Source organism: Sinocyclocheilus anshuiensis, unplaced genomic scaffold (genome assembly GCF_001515605.1).
Source record: "Sinocyclocheilus anshuiensis isolate Anshui unplaced genomic scaffold, SAMN03320099.WGS_v1.1 scaffold962, whole genome shotgun sequence".
In the NCBI taxonomy this organism is placed as follows: Eukaryota; Metazoa; Chordata; class Actinopteri; order Cypriniformes; family Cyprinidae; genus Sinocyclocheilus; species Sinocyclocheilus anshuiensis.
The window spans coordinates 897854-922726 of record NW_015537985.1 but is presented as its reverse complement, the minus strand read 5'-3'; the positions used below and the strand labels follow the sequence as shown (position 1 = coordinate 922726).

Genomic DNA, 24873 nt, shown 5'->3' with positions numbered 1-24873 from the left:
GGGGTTAGGATTAGGCAATCAGGTAGCGACTTCAACGAGGGGGTGCATAATCTGGCAGGGGTGCAGAATTCGGCACAATACCGTTCTTCCGTAATCCACTACAGCAGGGGTGCCCAAACTCGGTCCTGGAGGGCCGGTATCCTGCAGAGTTTTGATCCAACCCCAATCAGACACACCTGAACCAACTAATCAAGCTCTTACTAGACATACTAGAAACTTTGTAGCAGGTGTGTAGAGGCAAGTTGGATCTAAACTCTGCAGGACACTGGCCCTCCAGGACTGAGTTTGGGCACCCCTGCACTACAGTTTTCCATTCCCACTCAGCCCACCTAAAAAAGTCACAAGCTGCCCCACCCCAATTACAGAGGGATTCTGGGAACATCAGCAGCAGAACAAAGCTCTGCAAATCAGCTCCCCTATGAACACAATATGTGATTACGCTGACAGCAGAACCTGCCATGCAGGGTACAAAGGACAAAGCTTCCGCTCACTGCACAAACCAGCCCAGAAGCACAACAGTTCTCAGAGTTGCCTGACAGGCTCATGTGCTCGGTGACTGCGTTTAGACTTCCTCATTCTGATGATGGGTTGGGTTCTAATTAAAGAAAAGCCTCCGTTACATTGTTACACTTATAAACAATGCTTGTTTCCCCCTACCAAGCCCAACACCTACTCTTCGCTCCAATCTGACAGGCTCAGCCCGCGCTGGAAGCTCACAACAAGGTGGGAAAGCCAGTTACTCGTCTCTCTTTTCCTGGTGTGTCACTTCTGCTAAATCACTGAGCTAAGGAAATGCCTTCTCTTTGCAGCGTGTCTAACTGAGCCAACCCCATCCATATTTCAGCTGGCAGCACTGCCAGGCTTGACAAACACTTACTCAGTGGTCCTCACAGGAGCGCGGCGCTGCATTGGGTCCAAGACACAATGAAGAGCAGCAGCTGTGAGGGACCCTGATGGATGGGATAGTTTGTATAAGCAGGCCCAAAGAGTATTGTTCCTGTCGACTGCATCTCTAACACAGTCGATCACTCTGACACAAGGTTTTCCTGGAGTTTATTGTGATTCAGACGCGGAGTTTCTAAAGAGGAGATAGGAGGAGAGCTGGAGATGTAGTCTGGACAACATGTGTGGGGGTATCGAGCTGCTTTTTAAAAAAAAAAAAATTGTATAACTGCAGTGATATTTCTGACCACTTTCTGAAATTTTAAATGCTTACTTCTGCTTAAGTTTCTTTTTTTCAGTATTTCTCTTCTGGGGAAATGGAGTAAAAAAACATCCCCTTCACACACTACCATTCAAAAATGTGGGGTTGTTAAGAGTTTTGTTTTTTTAAAGTCTATTTCTTATTACATTTTAAAATAATTTTTCTATTTGAACCCATTTTAAGATCAAATTTTTTCCTGTGATGGCAACGGCATTGCTGTGGTCTTCAGTGTTGCGTGATTCAGAAATGAAATGATTTGGAGCTCAAGAAACATTTCTTCTTAATGTCAATGTTGAAAACAATTGTGCTGCTTAATATTTTTGTGAAAACAACAATACAGTTCTTGTACAGAATACTTTGATGAATAGAAAGTTCAAAAGAACAACATTTATTTGAAATATATATTTTGTTGTAAATGTCTTTACTGTCACTTTTGATCAGTTTCTATTTATTTGCAGACATTTACGTACAACTATTAATTAAAAAATAATAAAATAAAAAATACACGCCGTTCGATGTGCCAAATTCCTGCTTCAAGAGGAAAAGTTGCACTTGAGCTAGCTGTATATCATATTAAGTTTAAAGAGGCAAAGTTGTGTTTCACACTTTATTCATAGAAAAGCACTGAAATTCAACACAAATCATAAAATGGTAGTAGCATTACATAAATAGTAATAAATTTTTGTTTATAGACATTAGCTCAAGAGGTTGCACAAACAAAAAGTGTTGTTGAACTATACTTTTGTGGCAACAAATACTGGATACCTTTTTATAACTCAGTAGCACAAAGAGGCGACAAACACTTTCCCTTAAATTAAAACAAAACAAAACCAAACAGTAGATGAACTAGTGAACAATCTCTACCAGCGATTATTTTTTTCCTTCTAAACTCTAGGGACAGATCAAAACACTGGTACATTTAACACATACAGACACTTAAGAGTATGGAAGAGAGAAATCAAAAGCCAGAGGAGGTTATTCTCTTTTTGCAATGCCATTGGACCAACTAGTTAGCTACAGAAAATGCTCGTTTTTTTTGCCTTTTTTTTTTCTTTCGTTTTTATATATGTATATATATGTTATTATTTTTTAATTGAACAGGTAGCACTATTATCATTCTGCAGATGTCTTAATTAAAAAAGAAAAAAAAAAGTCTAGTCTGTGAGCTTTCTCTCAGGTCCGCGAGAGCTCCCCGACAGAGCCGGTTGAGGAATAAATGCTGCATAAACACCTTGTGGGTCGAGTATGCCACAGTTGATGCAACTAGAATGAATTTTGAGGGGGGAAAAAAAAAAAACTAACCAAAAGTGGAAACCAGCAAACCATTTAAATGAAAGTGACCAACCTTAACCAACAACATAGAGAAATCTCCTCAAGATTTAGCCATTAATGAAGCATCTATCAAAGTCTCGATTAGGCAATGGTAAGTCGCAACCTCAAAACAGACCTTATTGCCCTCAAAAAGCCCCAATACAAGATAATCACGACCCTAAAGTATGTGGACCGTGTCAAAGCGAAGGAGAATCGAACAGCAGATGTCCTTCTTCCTTGTTCGGGCCAGTCGAAGGTGTAGGTCCATTTTCTCTGTGCTGTACTCCACTGACATTGGCAACACAATGTCCTGAAACACATGCAGCGTTTTCAGAGAAGACTATAAGGCTTCAAAGTAAAGAGTTGTATGTAGATCAAAGGCAAAGTCCATCCAAACTCGAAGCTCGTGCAGATTACTTTACTTACAAGATACAAACGGTTGAATTTTGGGAGAGCGCCCCAACCCCCGAGCCAAACAAGGAGAAAAGACGGAGGAAGATCAGGGGTGAAGAGGGCAAATCGTGAAGTGGTTCTGCATAGTCTGTTCATAAACATTTGTCCTCTCCTGCCTTCTTCTTTACATGCTTCCTCTTGCAAAAATGTATTACAAAAAAATCAAATAAAAGAGGATACAAATAAAACAGCAAATCGGAAATGTACACAGGAGCACCTGAGAAATGTTTCTGAAGTCTTTCCTCTTACAGTCGTCACATTCCCAGCCCGACAAATTCAAGTATCCGAAAAGAAAAACATACAGTTATCATAAATAATTATAACTTTACAATTTTTTGAATTGACACTTTCATATTTACAATATTTTAAATGCTTATGCTACTTTTTTTCTGTTTTGTTCCTTTAAGTGATTCCCTGAGAACGGAGTTGAGCATCTCTCTTCTCGTTTTCCTTCAGATGGAAGCCGCGGAGTGCATTCTAAGTGTTCGGATCCACTGGGGCACTTGTGGAGGGCAGAGGTCATGGAATGTGGAAGATATTACGATACAGTTTAAAGCCAGCTAATTCCTTGTTCTGCCAATGTAGCTGTTTTTGTCAAATGCATCTATACAATTCACCTAATTTGTACACCGAAAGTAATTGCTGATCCGAATGCGTCGTGTAGGGGTTGGAATTTAATGAAGTGCTAGTACATATATATATATATATTATTACTGCTACTCAATCTCACACAAGTCTTTTTGTTTCTGTTTTTGTTTTTCACTGAGAGGTAACAGAGAAACATATATGGCTGATATTGATGGGTAAATATCTCTGTTTTGTTCATATTCAGCAAGACCAGGAAACAGCACGGAAGGATTGAGCACACAGGCTATCATCTTCCTCGCACTGAAATTTTCGAACAGAGGTTAAGATGAGCCGATAGTAACAAATCCAGGAGAGAGGGGAGGGCTCATGTCTTGTGGCTTGCTTGAGTCGTGGTTAGAACATTCGGCAGAGCATTTGAGGTGATGTGCCCGTCTCACTCTTAAAATCAGGCCTTTTCCAGAGAGAGAGTTAAAGCTGATCCGTAAAATATGATCGAGGTATGACAATAACACTGCGTTGCGAGTGTTTCAGAAATGACCTTTTTGATTCGAGTGTTCGAAACCAACCAAACGCCTCCCCCACGCTCAAAATTTACCACATAATCATTTGGTGTCTCTTTATGTGCCACTTTTACATTTTTATCACAATATCTTGATCAAACAAAATCAAGAACGAGCCAAAACAAAAACATAAATGGTCATAATTACAGTTGTTGTTCTCCCCTCCACAGGTTCGACCTGGTAAGAATAACTTGGTGAACAGGAATTGTTCACAATAAAAAAACAAAACAAGACAAAACAGATCAAAACAAATGAATAAAACTTAAACATTCACCAAAGACGACCAAAAAAAAAAAAAGGAAGAATAAAATAATGCCTTAAATAAATGAAGAATGAAAGAAGAACAAGTGCCCCTGCAATCAAGCGAGGTTCAACCAAAACGTTCCCGTACCAACATCATGAGTTTCTTCTTGCCCTTATAGATCTGTTTGAGGTTGTCTATAAACTGGGCGAACTGAATGTGGCCATCTTGGGCCAAAAGAAAGGTCTCACGTGCCTTACTGAGGAACTCGATGAACTCTCCGTAGTGGCGCGGGCTGATGTGCGTGAGGCGGGAGTGGGTGGTGTTGATGTAGGCGCTGATGGTGGCATCCAGTAGCTGTCTCAATGGGGCTTTGTCAGTGCTCATAAGCTTGCCCGAGTTACGTCTGCCAGGGATGCCGGCCAGGCCGGGGGCCGTCATGGTGCAGCGCCGCAAAATGTCCGAGAGCACCGTGGCGCAGTGAACACTCTTGACCACCAGAGGGATGATGGCGGCCAGCTCGTTCTTGCCCAGCGAGTGGCTGAGAGCACAAGCCCACAGCACATCATTGATGGCCGGATGCGTGTCTTGGTTGTAGGCCAGGTTCAAGTGGGTCATGGCGAGAGACGCCAGTTTGAAAGCTCGAAGGGGGTAGCCGCGGTGCTCCATGTAGCGCGGGAGTGGGTGGTGTTGATGTAGGCGCTGATGGTGGCATCCAGTAGCTGTCTCAATGGGGCTTTGTCAGTGCTCATAAGCTTGCCTGAGTTACGTCTGCCAGGGATGCCGGCCAGGCCGGGGGCCGTCATTGTGCAGCGCCGCAAAATGTCCGAGAGCACCGTGGCGCAGTGAACACTCTTGACCACCAGAGGGATGATGGCGGCCAGCTCGTTCTTGCCCAGCGAGTGGCTGAGAGCACAAGCCCACAGCACATCATTGATGGCCGGATGCGTGTCTTGGTTGTAGGCCAGGTTCAAGTGGGTCATGGCGAGAGACGCCAGTTTGAAAGCTCGAAGGGGGTAGCCGCGGTGCTCCATGTAGCGGGCGATGGTGAAGAGCTGAGAGTAGGTCATGCCCGTGGAGGCGGCATCGATGACTATCTGGTAAGCGGTCTCGAAGGCGATGTGGTCCTTCTCGCAGAGGGTAAGGGCGGACAAGGCGCAATTTTGAGGGTCCTTCATGGCGCACTGCAGGGCCAGGGTGCGCGCGCAGCTGGCCAGCTCCTCCCGCTGTGGGTAGTCGAGGCTCAGGCGCAGGATGGTGTTGTGGGACATCACTGTGGCTGCCACTATGCTGGTCGCTTCGGTGGGGGTGAAGAGAGTGTACCAGCTCTGCAATATGCTAACCAAAGCTCTCAGACCTGCAATGAGACAAAAGAATCAATCAGAACAAGTTTTGCTGTACTTCTACATGCATTTAGTAACCACATAATAAACTACCCAAGCCATTCAACTTATCTCCAACTTCAGGGAAACAATTGAATATTTGACGGATTAAATACACATTGGGCATTACCTAAGTCTGGTGGAGCATGCGCAGAGGTCGATTGTAGTCTGAATAATGTGCATACATGCTGGACAAAGCTGAGCTACAGTCGCTTTATCTAGATCAGTTAGTTTAAGTTTGACAAAATGGATTTCAGTCAAACTGCAGGGTTTACCAGACATTTTAAAAAGACAAAACTATTAAAGTGCATGCCACTGTCTAGAATGAAATGAGTGTTCATTTAAACCTGGTAGGAAAACAAAAACAAAAACAAAACAGTCTGACACAGACCGACTTCAGTAGCACATGTGACAAGCCAGCGAACCATCTCCCGCCGCCTCCAGTTGAGTGTGGACAGAGTCATCCTCATCACCTGCAGAGAAATGTTATATTGCATTAGACACACAAAAATGCAAAATAGTGTACTGGAACAAATACACATAGCGAGTGAATTTACATGTACACAAAAACACTGACCATCATATAAAACCAGACAATAGAAGGTTCAAAAGGTTCAAATTGTAATGATATTTCACAATATTACTTGAGTCATTGAATGTCCAATAAAAGAAAAATTTAGGGTGACTTTACATGATCACAACATGCAGAGTTGGTGTAAGATCACGCATGTGAACACACTCATTGATAAATAAAAAAAATAAACCACACACCACATAAAGATCAATTTAGATTTACCTGAAGGCCGAGCTCCAGCGCTACATTGAGCAGTGTGATGTCAGGAGGGTTATCTGCAGGAGTAGCGATCTTAAAGGCATCCTGGGCCAGTTTGAAGATGAGGGAAGAGGAGTGGATGTGCTTCTGAATAGCCTCCAAAACAGTCCGCAATCTCAACATGTCACCTAAGACACAACACAGATTTCTCTTAGCTAAACACTGGCACAGTACATAAAAGTTTGTTTAAAGTGAACCTCACATGTGACTTGTCGTGAGCTATCAGGTGTGTAGCACTCACCCTTAGCAGCAGTAAGCATGGTGGAGGCCAGTTCACACTGCTGGGACTCCAGGTGGCCCAGTGTGAACCAGCGTGGATATCTGCTGGGCACTATGGAGATGCCATGGTGAGGGTGTCCTACGTCACCTGAGGGAGCCGTGGACTCCAGTACTGGAAGCCTGCAGCGAACATGATTATTCTGGATTAGTCACACATAAGACTCTTTAACAAGACAAATATATATAAGCTTAAATCTTTTTTCATTCATATTCTGTTGCTTCTGTTTTCTACAGCCTTTTACTCAGCTTCCTCAGACATGATTAGCAGAATACTGCGTGCTACTTCCACACACTTACTCTGCTTTCTGCTAGCTCTGTCTGATGGCATGTGATTAGGAATGCGCTCTGCTACTCCTGCCTGAGTGAACATATTAGACCACACTAGCTCAGACTCACAGAAGCTGCGCAGAGGGAGCAGTCCTATTGATTGTGTATTAGTGAGGACTGTGATGAGCTAGACTCGGATAATGATGCCTCAGTGCAGACATACAGTAATAAGGTCCCATGGAGGCGTTATAAGGCTGGAGTCAGTGAGGGTAACACATCATGTGGAGATTCAGTGTAATGTGAAAAAATGTGATCAATAACTAATGGTGAAAACAATGCACACATTTTAAATGAACATGAAAAACATGACAAAGAAAAGAATATCCAACACTCTTTTGGAAGTTGCTGCATGATGGTGTTATTTATAAATCCAAGTTTTCGTTCCAGTTTTGATGTTCAAAGTAGTACTGTTTAGGTCAGTAAGTTTTTTTTAAATTTTTTATTTTTTTAAGTTAAGAAATTAACTTTTATAGTGCAGACATACAGTAATAAGGTCCCATGGAGGCTTTATAAGGCTGGAGTCAGTGAGGGTAACACATCACGTGGAGATTCAGTGTAATGTGAAAAAATGTGATCAATAACTAATGGTGAAAACAATGCACACATTTTAAATGAACATGAAAAACATGACAAAGAAAAGAATATCCAACACTCTTTTGGAAGTTGCTGCATGATGGTGTTATTTATAAATCCAAGTTTTCGTTCCAGTTTTGATGTTCAAAGTAGTACTGTTTAGGTCAGCAAGTTTTTTTTTTTTTGTTTTTTTTTAAGTTAAGAAATTAACTTTTATTCAGCAAGGGTGCACTAAATTGCTCATGCCTGATATTTTTCAACAATGATGATAATAAGAGCAGCAAATCAGCAGTATTATTAGAATGATCAGCATTATTATTAGATTAGAATCTGAAGGATCATGTGACACTGAAGACTGGAGTAATGGAGTAATTCAGCTTTAACGTCACAGGAATAAATGACATTTTAAAACATATTAAAATAGAAAAGTTGAACTATATTTTTGATCAAACAAATACAGCCTTGGTGAGCATAAGATACTTTAAAATCATATAATTACAAAGCGTTACAAAGCGCCCATCCATTTTTTTAAAGGAAAAAAATTCTAAACTACAGAATTTATTTAGGTCACAGCCAGAAATTACATTTGTTACTTCCTAGTAAGTAGCAGGTGTTTTAGGGGAAGGGACATTCTCATCCTAAAGAGCATTTGATTGGACATCAGTACAGTGCAGGATGAGTCAACAATAGTTTTGGTTTTCCTACATACGAAACACTGCATTTTATGAAAAATTTGCTAAAAGTGAGTTTTGTAAACATTTAGGATTTTAGCATATATAGACCTCAAAGCTAATACACATGGACTTTGGATGGAGAGAAAGAGAGTCTCACCTCATTGCACGAAGGCCCAGTTTGTACGCCAGGTCTGTGTCGTGTGGCAGGAGAGCGGTGAAGAGGTACTTGGCAAACGTGTGCATGGGAACACTCTCTCTGTGGATGACCTCCCCAAGACCACTGAAGGGACCACCTGGACATACGGAGCGAGACAGAGAAGAGCACATCAGAACTGAGCTGTCCATCATATCAGATTGCAGGGTTGAGTCAGGCTTGATGGACAGGAGGCTGGTGAGTCAGTGAGGGCACGCACAGCAAGTGAGAGAGAGAAATCTGAGTGGAGCGTATCGCTGGGGTGGTTGGGGAGGACGATGAGAAGGCAAACAGGCGGCAAGGCCTCATGGGCTTTGACAGAGTCTGTCCTCCCTAGTAGCAGCGCAGATGTCTGCTCTAAGGTTACACCGCGTGTCAGTGGGAGGCTCAGATGCAGGGTGGCCTGTTTTGGGGAAGGGAGTTGGGGACACTGCAGAGGCCAGACTGCAGATCTTTTTACAGGCATAGCACTCCCTCTCTCACACACACACAAATATATATATCCAGGCTAGAGATGGGGAGGAGGAAAAGATAAAAGTAGACAGAGATCCACAAGGGGGAAAAAGGTTGTGGGAAAAGCAAGAGAACAGTAAGGAGAGGAAACAGCTCCACACAGGGAGGATAGTGCCTATGGGGTGATGACAAGAGCAAAAGGTTAAAAAGAAGACGTGAAATTGAGAACAAAGAGTTTGTACCTTCTAAAAGGAGGATGGCTTGTTTGCGGAGTGTCTGCACTAATATGTCATCCAGCTCCATCTCTTGCAGCTTGGCCACAATTTGCTCCTCGTTCCGGCACACCTTGTCCTGTGCGTACAGGCCCTCGGGCATTAGCCGCTGCTGCCCCATACCCATCAGCGCCACCTCTAGTGCCAGTGCCAGGTACGACTCTCCTCCATCTGGACATCCCCACACTGGTACATGCTGGTACACTGGAGGCTTGGGCTCACCGGAATCTATTAGGACACAAAGTGGTGTTTGTCAATGTCTATTTACAGCTTGTTGCAATTTTTTTTTTTTTAAAGAAAAAGCAATAAAGAAATTTTAGCAAATACAAAAAAGCAATGCTAAAAATAAGGCAAGCAAGTCATTTATTCCTGAGATGGCAAAGCTGAATTTTCAGTTTTCAGTGTCACATGATTCTTCAGAAATCATTCTAATATGCTGATTTTGTGGTCAAGTAACATTTCTTATCAGCGATGAAAAATGAGCTGCTTAATATTTTTGATACTTTTTTTAAGGATTCATTTATTCATTAAGGAACATCATTTATTTCAAAGTTTGGTTACAATTTAAAAATCTTTGCTGTTACATTTTTTAAGCATTTTAATGCATCCTTGCTGAATAAAAGTATTTCTTTCAAAAAAACAAAAAAATCTCTTACTTGACCCCAAACGTAGGTATAACATTTAAAAACACCACAGGCACCAAGTCATTTGTATCAATGTCTAAGGATATCTGCATGAAAACTGAGGAAAAACACCATCTGTTTAGTAAGAATTTAGACCCTCATCACCAGCTCACTTAAATCCCCCTGGCAAATTTATCCTGTTGGCCAATCCTGTTTGTACAGTGGGCAACAGACAGGGATCAATGGGTTCACCCCCATCTTGCTACACTGGAAAACAACATCTCTACTGGTATCTCACAATCATCATAAAAAACCCACACAAAACAATTTAACCAAGTTATGCTGTTCTATCCAGTGATTTGGTTTACAGTAAACCGCCTAAGAAGTAAAGCAGAGGGGTTAGAGAGAGCATTGTTTTGGCTTTCCACACTGCTGCTGCCGCCGCTACAGCTGCTGTTGCTGGTTCTGCTAAGTTAAGATCCTGACCTTCGGACATTCTGATTGGATAAAACCAAGAGTCCGCCCCCATCCCAGCACATGCCAGATGTTTCCAACTGTGCAACAGAGTCAAACAAAGAGCTATGCTCTCTAGCACACATACAAACATACAGTGTAATGCACAACAGGCGCACACACAACCCAACACGACCGTGGCCAAACGGGGAGCGCTACGACGGGACAAGCGCACAGATATGCACAAACTCTTCCAAGTCACAGTACCATTTGCCAGTATTATTCAGGCACACAATGCCTCTCTGTGGGTTCCTCACTACAGGAATACAATGGCCGACACTTTCCATTGGCCTGAGCTGGGAGGGATGTATGGAATGCAAATGCTGATTGATTTTATACGTTTTATACCACTGAGTGGGCAGAATGACCTTTCTGATACAATAGCACCCCTTAACACTGCTCAGAAAAGGAGGGCAATTGTAAAGAGCGAGGAGATGGGGCTCCAGCAGACTGAATGAAGCTCTCAAAGACACAGGCCAGTTGCTGAGTGAGGAACCGAATAATGCTCAAGGTGTCTCAGAGAGTCGTAAAAGGACAGAAGCCCAATGACAGCCTATAATAGTGTACCTCCAGTATCCATGGTATTGTCATCCTCCACTCGACACGTCTCCGTGAGAGTGGCGAAAAGGCAGCCAATGGGGTCGAGGGGGTGGCCCACCCAGCCCTCCAGATTGGTGGTGTTGGTCATTCCCCTCTGCAGCAGTTCTGAGGACAGAAGATGTTTACTTGTATTAGGAACATATGAATCAACATGTCAATACTTAAATTACTATGAAACCTGTTCATAAAATTTCTCTGAGAAAAATGTAAAGTCCTGCAATTTTATTTTAATTTCTACATATATACGTTGAAATGGTCACTCTCGGAAAGTTTTAGCTTCTGATTAACAACAATAAATTCATGTGTACAGTCATGAGCACTTGGAGTAAGGCCGTATGTTATGCAAAGCAGATCAATGTGTGTTACCTTTCTTCTGATGCTTGTATATGTCTAATTGCCGTTGCTGTTGGAGCCGGAGGGTGTTGATTATGGCAACAGCCAGTCGCAAGGCTTCTCTGGGGTAACCATGGGAACGCAGAGCATCCACCCTGGCGCATGCTGTAGGCACGTGATCTGGAACAAGTCACATGACAGTATAAATAAGATGGGGCTCCTTTCAGATGGGACGGTTTCAATTTCAGACAAAACTGTAATGGAAGCTGCGGGATCATGCAGAAGTGAAATCAGACAGATTACGTCACACAGCAAGAAGGGTCTCACGGAGAGCGACAAATTCCTCTCAGACTTAAGGTTCTTTAACACCAAGAACAAAGATTGTTCTTCAGCTGAAAAAGTGATTGCAACGATATCATATCTCTGTATCATTATTGTTATAGCTGTGGTGTGGGCTTCCCTATTCTCATAGAATTAGAGTGATTATTAAAACTTTATAGTGGTGTGAACGTGCCTTTTTATTGTTCAAGAGTATGATGTAGGAAAAACTCTGTAGAGATTTCCGTATTGACTGGCTGCTCTGAACAGAATCAACAAGGAAAAACATAGCTTGAAATGGCTGAGAAGTATATAAAATATGCACCCAGCCACAGTGGCAGGCCCTGGGGGTTGAAGAGCAGGCTCTCTCCCTCTCTCTGGTAAGCCGGGGACATGTAGAAGTCACTACTGATGATTCTCTGCAAGTGACTATCCTGCCAATGCAGGTCACAGGCCTCCATTGCTCTCGTGAACACCGTTCTTCTAGGCCGGGCCAGTGAGTCTATGCAGAGTAAAGCATAGTTATATAAGCAACAGACATAGGGATAAGTGGATAATCTCAGGTTTAGATCAACTGAACGGAGGCTTACCCTGAGCCAGGTTGCTCTGTGGCAGAGCGTTGGTGATGTTGGGCAGCTCGCTGCCGTAATTGCCATCCTCTAGAGGGCAGATGTCCATGTCTCCCCATTTCTTCAGCTGTCTCAGCCAGCCGCTCTTCTCTTCACTTTTACAGTGCGGGTTCAGCACGATACACACCCACAACGCACCTGCAAACCCACAGTGCACAGACGTCTTTATAACTGAAGTGTGGCTTATAAATGAGCGAGGGAGAAACTAAAAAGGTAAAATGAGCATAAAAGGGAAAAGAAAGGAGATATTGAATCTTAGGATGCCACTTTTCCCATTTTTAAACACTTTTAACTGGTTTAGTCTTGAACGCAGCTTTTGATTTGTTCCAAAATGTGAAGTGGAAAATCAGCGCATTTAATAGATCCGGCTCTAGCGCATCAATGTCAAACACTGGCACTGGGGAGCATATGAAATTTGGCAGGTGTAAGGTTGTCTGGTGGGCTCGTGTAACTGGCGATGCCTTTTTGTATCTAGGTAACAGATGGCTGGCCTGCGTCTTTTTCCATTGCTGTCATGTACATGCAGCCCTGATTGGCCAAATTGCTGAGCTTCGGCCGATCAGAGTGGCTGTCAACTAAAACACTGAACTGTCTTGCACATTTATTAGACGCTCCGGTCACAGTGATGCGCCTGCTCTTGCAAAATCAGAATGCGTGGTCAACCCGACAGGTGCGCCTTGTTTACAGCTACAACCGTTTCGAAGGAAGAGGATGCCAGAGACGCAGCTCTCAAATGAGCCTCTTCAGGATGTGCTCTCATCAACCTCTTTAAATGGCCCGATCAATATGAGGCAGCTTTAAAACTCATTGATCCTGGCCCTTTCATGCCATCCCGATAGTGGCGGCTGGCCGGTCCTCTGCATGTGCCGCAGACTAAGTCAGTCGTGCTCTGATCCACTTGCCCTGACTGAACTGCTGCAGGTCAGACGGTGCACATGCACGAATGTGCTTAAGGCTAAGGATATTGAACCAAGGAGCAGAAGAGTAAGTACTAATGATTAAGGTTCAATTCTGTAGAAGTACAGAAGAGAGATGAGGATGTATGTCAGTGTTCAAATATGAAATTGGGCTAATTGTTCTATGCTGCTCAAAATGTGATTTGGCCTAGTAGGACACGTTCCTGGATCAACATGTGTTGTTGATAAAGGAACCACATCCTATTAAACAGCCATAGGCCAAACCTTCTAACTAACCCCTAAAATCTCTGATTGGTTGATAAGAATGATGTTCCAGGACAAACGAGGATAATGACTGAAAAACGTGCCCTACAGGTTGAGAAGAAAAAACTCACCCAGCTCATCCCAGAGTTGTCGGCATTTGTCTGTCATGCCTGTGCCCTGTTGTCGCCATAGAGATAGGCGCGGGTCAGCCATGAACTGCTCCGTGATGAGCGTGAGCATCCGAGCCCCGTTTGAGTCGCGCATCCTCAGCATTTCCCTCACCTGCACAAAAATCCTGGTTTAACCTCATACATCATGTATAGGACTACCACAAATCTGTATCTAACAAAAATCAGCATCATATTTTGAAGAACAAAGCAAGTAATTAGTATATAAAGCATCTTATAGAGTGAAAACGGCACAAGTGTTTTAGCTGAAAAGACTGTGAGATCAGAATGCATGTGTATGTTTGAGCACTATATTCAGCATCAATGTCAAAGGCTGTAGTGCAGTTCTTCAAATTTTCAGATGACAGACAGATAAAGCAATGAACTGCGCTGGCTACTGAAAATAAGAGGCAGCTTGAATAATACAGATTTAAATGGGCCTCCTAGGATTTCATGGGCCCATAATTCACCATAATAGCACATTTCGCACTGAGCGAGCATCTCACCTTGGCAAACATGGAGTTGAGCTGCTTGCCTGAGCCATAGTATCCTCCCTGAGAGAGGAACTGCTTGACCTGTTCCCTCACTTGCTCCTCATCCAGGTGCCAGCAGTTCTCATCATCAATACTGGCCCCTGCTGTGGGATCCGGGGCCCCTGGGAGAGAAATACACCCGGTTAACTTTGGATGCTTTCAGCAATAACATGTATCATTTTTCGGTAAAAAAAAAAAATGTAATTCAACAATAGACAGAAAAATCTGCTTGTACACATTAACACCTTGAAAACGGCATTTCCTAAGCCTGCTTACTCTATACCACAGCCAAAATCAATAAAATCACTTCCTTTTGGCAAAATACCCATATATTTTTTTTACCATTACAAACCTATAATACCACTGAGGTGAGTCAAATCATAGCTATCAAGGCTCGATTCTTAAAAGATTGCTGCCCATTGCCACTGTGATTTGCAAAAGAAAAAAAGGGAAGACAAGCAAAATGCATTAGAAGCAATCACTTTATCTGAGGAAGGTCTTACCAATATGTCGATGCACTTTAGGTTTACAACCCCCCATTCCAGAACAAAATACATCAGCACATTCAGCCCTATTGAATTCCACTTAAAGTCACCATGAAGCTGCTTCATATACAGACTGCACAGGGAGTTGATCTGCCTATTGGCCCCCTTTGGGTGCCCCTGTGGGTATTAAACACATATAAACACTATATATGGATGCGGAACGGTTGATTCTGCATCGCTTGCATGTTTCCCTGCCCTTGGCATGTGTTATATGATAAGAAGATCCATCTTGAGTTAGAGATTAGCTCTTAAAAGGCTTGGGTGGACTTAGGGGAGCAACAATAACTTCCATACAGTAGATTAACATCAGCGTGACATAAGCATTGGTGTTATATACTATGAGCGTATCTACAACGTACAGGATATCTAAGGAGCCAGCTGTGCTGGATTGTAAAGTGCTTTGAAATACTTGTAATGCTTTAGATTGCGGTAGACTGTAACCCTGTTCAGAATAATAGTAAATTATTAGTGTACTTAATGGCTTTATAATGGCTGCAATGGGCTAGTGAGACACAAACTGCTATAAACAGAAGGTGCTGAGTGTCTTTGTATAAGCAGGACGTAGGTGTCCTTTTGCACTTTTGAACCAACATCTTGGCAGGTTAACACATTCTGCACATTCCGGATTCAAAGTGTAGCCACTGATTAAACATTGATAAGGGGCTTCTGCCTGACCCCTTCATTCCTATTTAAAACAAGGTCAGAGGGCAAGAGGATGGACTTTGGTTTTGGAGGCTCCTTGGATAAACGATCAGGAAGAGGTGGAATTTATTTTTGCACAATGTGTTGAATAAAGCTTTTTTTCTAAACTCTATGGAACATTTGACTGTTGAAAAGGCATTTTGGTCATGTGACTTTATTTATGCTGCTCACCATGTACTTGGTTGATCTCAGAGTTGGAGGACAGGATTTCATCTGCCAGTTTTTGGGCGGTGGGCAGCACTTCTGTGTGGTGGGCTGTGATAAGGTACTGCACCAGCTTTTGCAGCTGGTCTCTGTTCATCTGGAAGAGTGTCTCTGAGATGGGCAGCCGCAGTTTGACTTGCTCGGGTTTGCGGATGCGGTATAAGGACAGCGCCACCACGTGTGCGCAATAGAAGATGTCTCGGTTGCCACAGCCGCATGTTACTGACGTGATCTTACAGCGATCGAAGCTGATGGCCACCTTATGCGTCGTCTCTGGCTCGGATTGCATTGCCGGCTCTGTGACTGTGCCACTGAGGTGAAAACCTGCACAGGAAGAGGCAGAGAGAAAAAGTTTAAGTTAACAATGACATTTGATGTAATTTGAGCAGCAATGATTAAATGTCTTTCATTGGTCGTAAACAATTCTCATTCTCAACTGCGTGAACGTAAATGGATCAAGATTGGTTACCAGGAATGGCTAAAGGCAAATTAGGCTGCTACCAAATCCACATCTGATTGTTTGATTGTACAAGAGACTAGTTTGGTAGCTAGTGGTTACCAAACCACAAGATATGTGAGATGCTATCCAATTGCAAAGTGCTATCTCCAAATCCTAGTAGATCATGCTACAGTAGTGCCCTATAGGAAATTGGCTGTGAAAGGCCCTTAAAATGTCATTTAAAAAATCCATCACTTTACTCAAAATCCCCAAAATATCTGAAGATACTGGTCTAAAGCCTTTTTTGGAGACATTAGATTCATCTGCACAAAATAATGTTCTTTTTAGCAACATCATATGACCCCTTTAATATCAAACATGAAAAGATGTTGCTTTGGTTCCAGTTTCTGCAACATCCTAGAGAACCAAAGAACCAAAATCATGAAGGAAGAAAGACTGTACGCATGTCTCTGTGGCCAATAGGAGGGCTCATTCTTCACTTTGACTCTTAAATTATTAATGATGGAAGCCAAAGGAAGGGGGTTGGGGGACTAGAATTACTGTATCACTCTAAACCATTGCAATAGAGCTGTTCATCACAATGCACAGGAAACTACATGGGCTCAGAGATCATTTGAATCTCAAATCACTATATAAGCTTACAAGTAACAGAATCAGGATCCCATATATCCTTGCAGAGTCAACAGCTGAAATGATTCAAGGAACAGGCTGTCGACAGGAACAGGCAGGGCAAGTCTCATTCGTTACCACCCCATATGCCCAGAAATGTGTCCAGCTGACAAATAAAGCCTCCGTGACCAGAACAAACTACACCAGAGCTAGGTGTCTTTACATGCGCCCACATATATACACACATGTGCAGGGAATCAGACAACCGCACACATCACAATTAATTCTAAGGTTCGGCTGGTGCGACAGGGGTGCCTAATAAGCATGAGCAAAGCCGGCTGTTCCCTTGCCAAATCCCACAAAAGGCTTTTCCAGACGAGTTCTTCTGAGAAGTCGGCCCCCTCCTCAGCCCCGAGATTTTGGAGAAAAGAAATCCGACGTCCAATTTACTGCCAAACCCTTTCAGGCACAGCCAACACAACAGAGCCATCTGATTAAGGGGAGTTTATGGCGATGTCTGTTTTCATTTTGATAAAAGACAGAAAAGGAGAGGGAGTGCCCCTATGTGTTGCAAATTACTTTTGGCACAATGCGGAGTTCAAAGTGAATTTGGTTAGAGAGACAAATGTCCACAGGATGTGTATAAGAAGGAAGTGCATTTATAAGGTTCATTTTTCTTTTAAGGACTACAGCAAGAATGATCAAAGTGTGCGTTTTCACTGTGCCACAACTGATGGTGTCGCAACTTAACGGAGCTGGCGCAGCTCTGAGGCATCGACTGCGAATGTGCTATAAGGCTGATCCTGTTTGCAAAACATGATGTATGGAAGGGTTTTATGAAAACATGTGTCAAGCCCAATACATGTTTGCAAGGCAAACAACGGCTCATCTTGCCTACCACAACGTATGCAAAGACTGAATTGTTTTACATTTCAAAAATACCCCAGATAATGAGGGTGCCTTCATGTGAAACTTTGCATTATCAGATCATGCATTATCTCAGACTGCAAAAACTACAACTGAGACTAAACAGGCCTGAATTTGAACTGGCTATCACCATCAGTTTTGCTTGATCTTTCAAACCGCCGAGTCGCATTAGTCACATGAAGGACACATCCCACCCAGTATCAAATGGAGCCGAGCAAGCCTCCCTACAATGATAATGGTTAAAGGTAATGGTGGCTGAAATAAGTACATTTCCCAGCTGCTTTTAAGAGGAGTCATTCTGCTGTTCTGCACTGTCCAAGTCCACTCCTCCTATGTATCAACCCTTATTAGATACAGAATCTGCTTTTTCAGAGGGATGACTTGGGGCTTTTATGTTCATAATAAAGAGTAAGAGAGAATAAGTGTTGAAGTGCAAATTAAATGTTTCCACAATCCAAAACATTTTGGGATTCCCTCCTTTTACATCACATCAATTAGTAATAAAAAAAGCAATTTTATATCAATATACTGTATATATAATTATATATAGTAATATAAATAATTTTTGCTAGGGTATTACTGGTCCAAGTAAAAAAAACAAAAAAAAACAGATATCATTCATGTCTACAGTACAAATAATTACACTTTATACTGAAATTTAATGCTGACGTTTAGGGGTTTGTTTAAATATTGTAATAGTACCAATAATAATAATAACACCACCAATAGCCTTAGTAAGCACAGCTATTACAAAATATGCTGATCAGTGATGGTGGATTTCTGTGCGACGTGTATTAGGATCGGTCATGATGGGCATCTATGACGTGATCCGTCGGTGGGGTTATGAAAGAGCAGATGAGCCCATAGGCTCATGTGACAGGGGTTGCATTGGAGAGAGCATGCATCTGCTACTGATGGACATGAAGAGCCCTCCTTGTCTTTTTATTCTCTCTCTCATAATGAAACTGCTCTAGTGACCACACAAAGAAACTCTCGAGCGTGTCTGTTGTGTCCGCACCAGGCACAACACATGATTTCGTCATTTTTCAGAGGCCTGCTAAACTGTACACAAGTGTTAAGGTCCGTTCACACCAAGAACGCTAACTATAACAATAACTATATTTGTGTCCATACCAATGCACAGTAACAATCTGTTTATTATAAGTGTGTGCTGCAGTTATGTCGTCTGTTGCTTTAAATGCTCTAGATCTTTAATGCCAGGTGGATTCTGCTTGGCTGTCAACATTCCTCTGTGATGTTATTGTTATAGTTATGGTGTGGATTTTATTATTCTTATAGAATTTGAAACGATAATAATTATTTAATAATTACTTATTAAGAATTAAGAGTTTTTTATGCCATATCACCACCAAAGTTTATTTTAAACCGCAATAAAAGAATAGCATTAAAATAGAAGCCAAACTCTTAGTAATGTCAACTTTAAACTGGCAGCAAAGGAAACTAGGTGAGTGACAAAGTAGAAGAAACTAGAACATCAAACCAAACTCCAACTGCAGAAAAAGTGCTAAAAACAGATGTGCATCCATTCCTCATGCATGAGACACAAACAAAAACCTTCAAAAGTAACTTCAAATGGATGTTCTTACACATTTAGACAATCAAACAGAGTTTGGGTGAAGTAGACGAGTACCACATCTCTGGAGAACGATTGTGGGCTTCAGTGTCACCGTCCATATGACAGGAGACTGTTTTCTCTCAGGAAACTACCCCTCTTGGGCAGACTCTAATCATGGCACCAAGCTTCGTAGCATCATCACAACACAACAGGGTCAGCCGGCCACGTTACGATTCTCTGTTTATGTGTAACAGTCATAATTAATCTGCTGGCAATGCCCGCTCATCCAACCTGAGCGTTCGGAGTCATTTTAGCCACTGAGCTCCAATGGCCATCTGTTGGGGAGGGAGGCGTATAGGGGGAGCTCACACCGTTGCGATGGCCACTGATCAGGGAACAGGAGAGGAGTCCTCCTTTTTCATTCATTTACTTATAGCCTCACTATATCCACGCCATCTGCCACCCCTAGGACACGCCCACTCGAGAGCCTTTTGGCCAATCACGGCAGAGTCCCCACACACTCTTAAACCATTAACCTCTAATCAGCCGTGGAGGCCAAACGGGGTCCTGTACGGCAGGCACTGAGCCAACGCCGCATGCACTAGAGCCTCCCCCCCTGCCGCTCTCTCCATCTTCCATCTGTCCCAGCAGCAATATGGTTAACACCGCATCAGCATCCTAGCTCCCCCACCCATATATCTCCACATAACAGACATGCATATGCACAGGCACACACATTCAGAGCATGCACAGGGGTTTCTATTTGCCCTGATAAAGGCTTGATTGATTCATTTGTGATGTCCCTCAAACAGCAGGCCCCCCGAGTCATTTGTCACGATCACACATAATTGATTTCTGATCCACCGAATTGTGAACCTCGAGAAAGAGGTGCGTGGGGCTCAATCAGCGTCCCTTTCAGCGGGCTAGCACCGAGCAGCAGGTCTGACGTCCATGGAAATAGCACATAAGACCCGGAGAGGAGAATGTGGTCTCCATTAGACCGAGCCGTGTGCATTGTAAGTGAATTGAAGGGGGGAAATTAAAGCTAGGCTAATCATACAGCACCGGGTAGTTCAAAACCAACAATTTAGCATCTGATGCAAACTAGCCCCGGCTGAAGAGCCTTTATTCTCGGATAATTCACCTGGCGAAGGCTGAAAACAAGCTGGAGAGGCGGATGAATTTGAAGGCGAACGGGGCAAAAAGGAGGAGATGAATCACACTTTTGGACAGGCCGTAAGCGCAACCAGATGTCCTGCTTGAGATAAAAGCAGATGCACTTGAAGTGAAACCGTGCGGTGTGGAAAGAGAGGCGGGGGATATCCTTTCATTGTTATTTCTGTTCAAGGTTTTATTCTATGGCATCTAAAAAAGCTAGCTGAATATGCGTATCCATTCGCCTGCTCAATAGGGATATAGCATGCTTGTTCAAAACAGAGCAACAGAGTGCACAAGATTGTAATTCTTGAGCTGTTCTTGTCTTTGTGCAGATGCTATAAAAGAAAGCAAATATTCCTTGCAAACACGTGACACACAAAAGAGCGACACTCAAACACAACGTTGTGTTTTCTTTTGCTAAATGGATTGAAAAGATGATCAAACAATGCCTGTCTCTTGCAAAATAAACCATCTTATTAAACTACAGTCAGTATCAAGCCTCATCTAGACACTGTGCATGAAGAGAAAGCAGAGTTCTGGTATTGTTTTGTGGGCAGTCTGCATGTATAAGACAATCTGACAGCTAGGAAAGGTCACTGGCCTGCACATTCCCTGATCACTGATGGATTGTTTGTGAACAGCCAACCACCATCAGCCCTTGTGCATCAGCATGTGCCCTCCAAGACTTTCTGCAGCACTTTGGCCTTTTACCATTCATTTCCCTAAATGCAGACTCGGTTCCGTTTAAAATGCAAACATGTCCAACCATCTGCTGGCCTGCAATTGACAAGCAGCAGTCTGCAGGACACAATGGTTCTTCTGAGCTCTGCTCACACTAGAAGCATAGCCTGCACTGATAGATAATGCTTTAAGAAGCTTATATTTCATGACTCATCCATTCAAAACCAAAAACAAAACAAAAAAATCCCCAATCAATACTTGAAAAGGAAAGAAAACCGATTGACTGAGGAAACGGCTTTGCACGTAACTCGTGCAGGCCTCACAGCGTCAAGACTCTTTTCTGCTCTCCCAAGGCATTCCATCTTAAACCGTTTCCTTCGAGGAGGTATGACTTCAGTTTGTCCTGCAGCTGTAAAACCAGTATCAGATAAAAGATGGAAAAAAAAACTTCTTTTGTGTTTTCATCTACAAGGTAAGAAAATGTCAATATGTACTCTGGGCTTGTCCTAGCAGCAATACCTCACCTGCATTTCCATCCTCTCCTGCTGCCTTCTAAACTAAACTATTCTTCCTTCGCTCCCCCTCTCTCTCATATAAAGCAGGGATGCACTGATATTTCAGTAACTGAAAAAAAATTTGACCAAAATGTGTAACATCTAATAACAGAACAAAAAAAAAATTGCAAAACCATTTCATATTTGTGTTTCCTAGTTGTACAAGTCCCTAAACACTGAAGCGATCACTCTCTTGGTTTAGCGTATTAATAAAGAATGTTTTCCCATGTGGGGCTATTTAGTGCAACATCTCATCTAATACATGAGAAGATTGTCTCTCATTTGAAAAGACCTTTAATAAACAACCTGCCAACTTACATGAAAAAAATGGCATATTCTCAACAAGATTTATAGGCTAATGCTTTTACTAGCTAGATCTCATTTGTTACAATTGGAGTAAAAAAAAAAAAAATTATATGTTTTTTAAAAAAATGTTGGAGTGTAGATGCTATTTGTAAGGCTGCCAAACACCAACAGAATTTAACCAAACAAAGATTAAAGTTAAAGTTAGAGTATAATTAGCACTTAAGGCTAGGCCAGTCACGATAACAACTTTTTGTTGTGCGATATATTGCCCCAGAAATAATTGCGATAAGCGATATTATTGTCATTTTAAAGACCATTTTATGCCACTGAATATATAATCATAATGTAACAGCATAATAATGCAAGAAGGCCTACACACTTCCAAATGACAACAAACATTTAATTTTTAAGAATATTTAGATTATGGAAATTAAGTATCAAAATATTAGATACCTTTAAAAAACTGAATAAATAGTAAATAAACATTTTCTAACAAAAAGTGCAAAGTAACAAGTAGAAAATCACCAAAAATGATTGAGGTCATGTACATATATTGCGCGATAAGTCGATATATCGATTATTGCGACAGGCCTATTTAAGGCTTCAGTTTTCTGCCACAATTTTTGGTTTCAGCCAAGAATTTTCATTTCAGTGTACTGCTATTAAAGAGGCCTTAACTGTGCTGAGGCACCTCATGACTACACCATGTTATGTACGAGAAGCTGCAAAAGATACAGGCGCAAGTGGAATGTAAAAAACACGGTGACATTACTTTTTAAGTAAATATAACTGGCGATATATTGCATCACCAAAAATGATTGAGGTCATGTACATATATGGTTTAGCGTATTAATAAAGAATGTTTTCCCATGTGGGGCTATTTAGTGCAACATCTCATCTAATACATGAGAAGATTGTCTCTCATTTGAAAAGACCTTTAATAAACAACCTGCCAACAATTTTCATTTCAGTGTACTGCTATTAAAGAGGCCTTAACTGTGCTGAGAAAACTAAATTATTATACCTTTTGAGTGTTCCATTAAATAGCGCTAAAACACCACATCCAATCAGCCCCTCCTTACAATTTCCTGCAGAAAATGCTCAACAAACCAAGCAAAGCATATGGACATGGACAAAAAACAAGGGAGGGGAAATACAAACACAAAGGAATCATTCCCAACGAGCCCTTCCAGCTTAACTGTGTTGCATGCATTGCGGTGATGAGACCCTGAAGGTGTGCACAGCTAAGGAATCAGCTGAGGCAGCAATGGCAGCATCTCTAATTACAAACGCTCCTCCTCCAACTATCCCCCCACCTCCTCCTTAAATTCCCCATTGTCTGCAGCCTCCCTCCCTCCGTCTCTCTCAGGAGTGCCTTTTGAGCTGGCATGCACCCGTTAGCCCTGTGCTATGTTCCCCTCAGCACTCTTAATCTGGCCCTGACCTGCTTTATTCCTCTTGCACCGGCTGCCCACTGGGCCTCCGATTCACAGGCCCCCTTTGTTGTCGACGGGTCTGTCTAGGCCTCAGGCTGGGGCCTGGCCTGCCATTGTTGCCCACAAAGAGCCAGCAGCGGTTAGCAGGCGTCAGCTTGGAAGCAGAGTCCTGTGCGACCACCGCTGCTGGGAGATCAGTGGCCTAGACTGAGCGGAGAGGAGGAGGACAGGAACGGACAGATAAGCGATAGAGGAATGAAGAGTGGGGACATTGCTGCCAGCACAAACTCTAGCACCCAAGAGGCCTGGAGTGCAATGGTGTTCTCTCAAAGCGAGACAATGTCCTATTGTAAGTGCAGAATGGTTGCCCCTGGTGCATTGTGATGATAGTTTTTCCAGTTTGGGGACAAATGACCAACATTAGGCAAAAAGCTAGAATGAAACATTTCAGATGAGACATTTTGTGCACTAAAAAAATACCACATAAATAATTTTAAGCAATTAAATAATATTACTAAAATACAAATATTATTAGATTCTTCACATTCTTACATTTAATGAAGCCAGTTGAGCAAGACAGAGCTGCTATAGCCTATCAAGTTCAATAGTGACTGAATAAAATCACATTAAACTGATTGTTTAGTTCAGGTGTGCAATTATACTGACACATTAAAACAAAAACACTGAGCAAGGGAGGGACTGCTGTCACGATAACAACTTTTTGTTGTGCGATATATTGCCCCAGAAATTATTGTCATTTTAAGACCATTTTATGCCATTGAATATATAATCATAATATAACAGCATAATAATGCAAATGTATTTTTACTTAAATAATAAATTAAGAAAATGAAAGAAAAACTGTATAACAAGTAGCCTAGTATGCAGAGTTTCGGTTCATTTTTGTGCTCCGCGAAAGTAAACAGACGGCAGAAAGCGGCATCGTATTTTTCTTTAGGCTTATTTTACAAAAGCACAAAGATTTGTTTTTATTGTGAATGTACACAAATAAAGGCAAACCTTTTACAATTCCGATTATATTTAGGATTAAAAGGAGTAGTTGCTTCCACTGTTAGAAGGAAAAAATTAAAGTGATTGCGCCAGCGCCGCATTGCCCCTCTACGTAGGCCTGTCACAATAACAACTTTTTGTTGTGCGATATATTGCCCCAGAAATAATTGTGATAAACAATATTATTGTAATTTTAAGACCATTTTATGCCACTGAATATATAATCATAATATAAAAGCATAATAATGCAAGAAGGCCAACACACTTTCAAATGACAACAAACTTTTAATTCTTAAGAATATTTAGATCATGGAAATTAAGTCAAAATATTATATACCTTAAACTTAAATAAATAGTAAATAAACATTTTCTAACAAAAAGTACAAAGTAACGAGTAGAAAAAAATAAAAATTCACAAATAACTTGAATGGAGGTTTTTACATCTACAGATTTTCCCCTGACCTTCTTTTCTCTGTAAATTAAGGG

General features: G+C 42.0%; 1 protein-coding gene across 2 annotated transcripts in view; it reads right to left on the bottom strand.

Moving 5' to 3' along the window:
* Window positions 1-3353: 3353 nt before the first annotated feature.
* Window positions 3354-24873, bottom strand: part of LOC107674240 (zinc finger SWIM domain-containing protein 5-like) — a 61437-nt gene continuing 39917 nt past the window's right edge. Inside the window, exons 2-15 of one of the 2 annotated variants that reach the window (XM_016468178.1) lie at window positions 15637-15993; window positions 14192-14340; window positions 13650-13800; window positions 12320-12496; window positions 12055-12231; window positions 11445-11591; window positions 11046-11183; window positions 9313-9570; window positions 8582-8717; window positions 6813-6970; window positions 6536-6699; window positions 6131-6212; window positions 5053-5714; window positions 3354-4687 (exon numbers count right to left, since the gene is read on the bottom strand). In XM_016468178.1, coding sequence (XP_016323664.1) covers window positions 4487-4687; window positions 5053-5714; window positions 6131-6212; window positions 6536-6699; window positions 6813-6970; window positions 8582-8717; window positions 9313-9570; window positions 11046-11183; window positions 11445-11591; window positions 12055-12231; window positions 12320-12496; window positions 13650-13800; window positions 14192-14340; window positions 15637-15993 — 2957 coding nt within the window. In that variant the 3' untranslated portion in view covers window positions 3354-4486. Of the gene's footprint in view, window positions 5027-5052; window positions 5715-6130; window positions 6213-6535; window positions 6700-6812; window positions 6971-8581; window positions 8718-9312; window positions 9571-11045; window positions 11184-11444; window positions 11592-12054; window positions 12232-12319; window positions 12497-13649; window positions 13801-14191; window positions 14341-15636; window positions 15994-24873 lie in introns of both variants that reach the window. The other variant, XM_016468171.1, reaches the window with a different exon arrangement.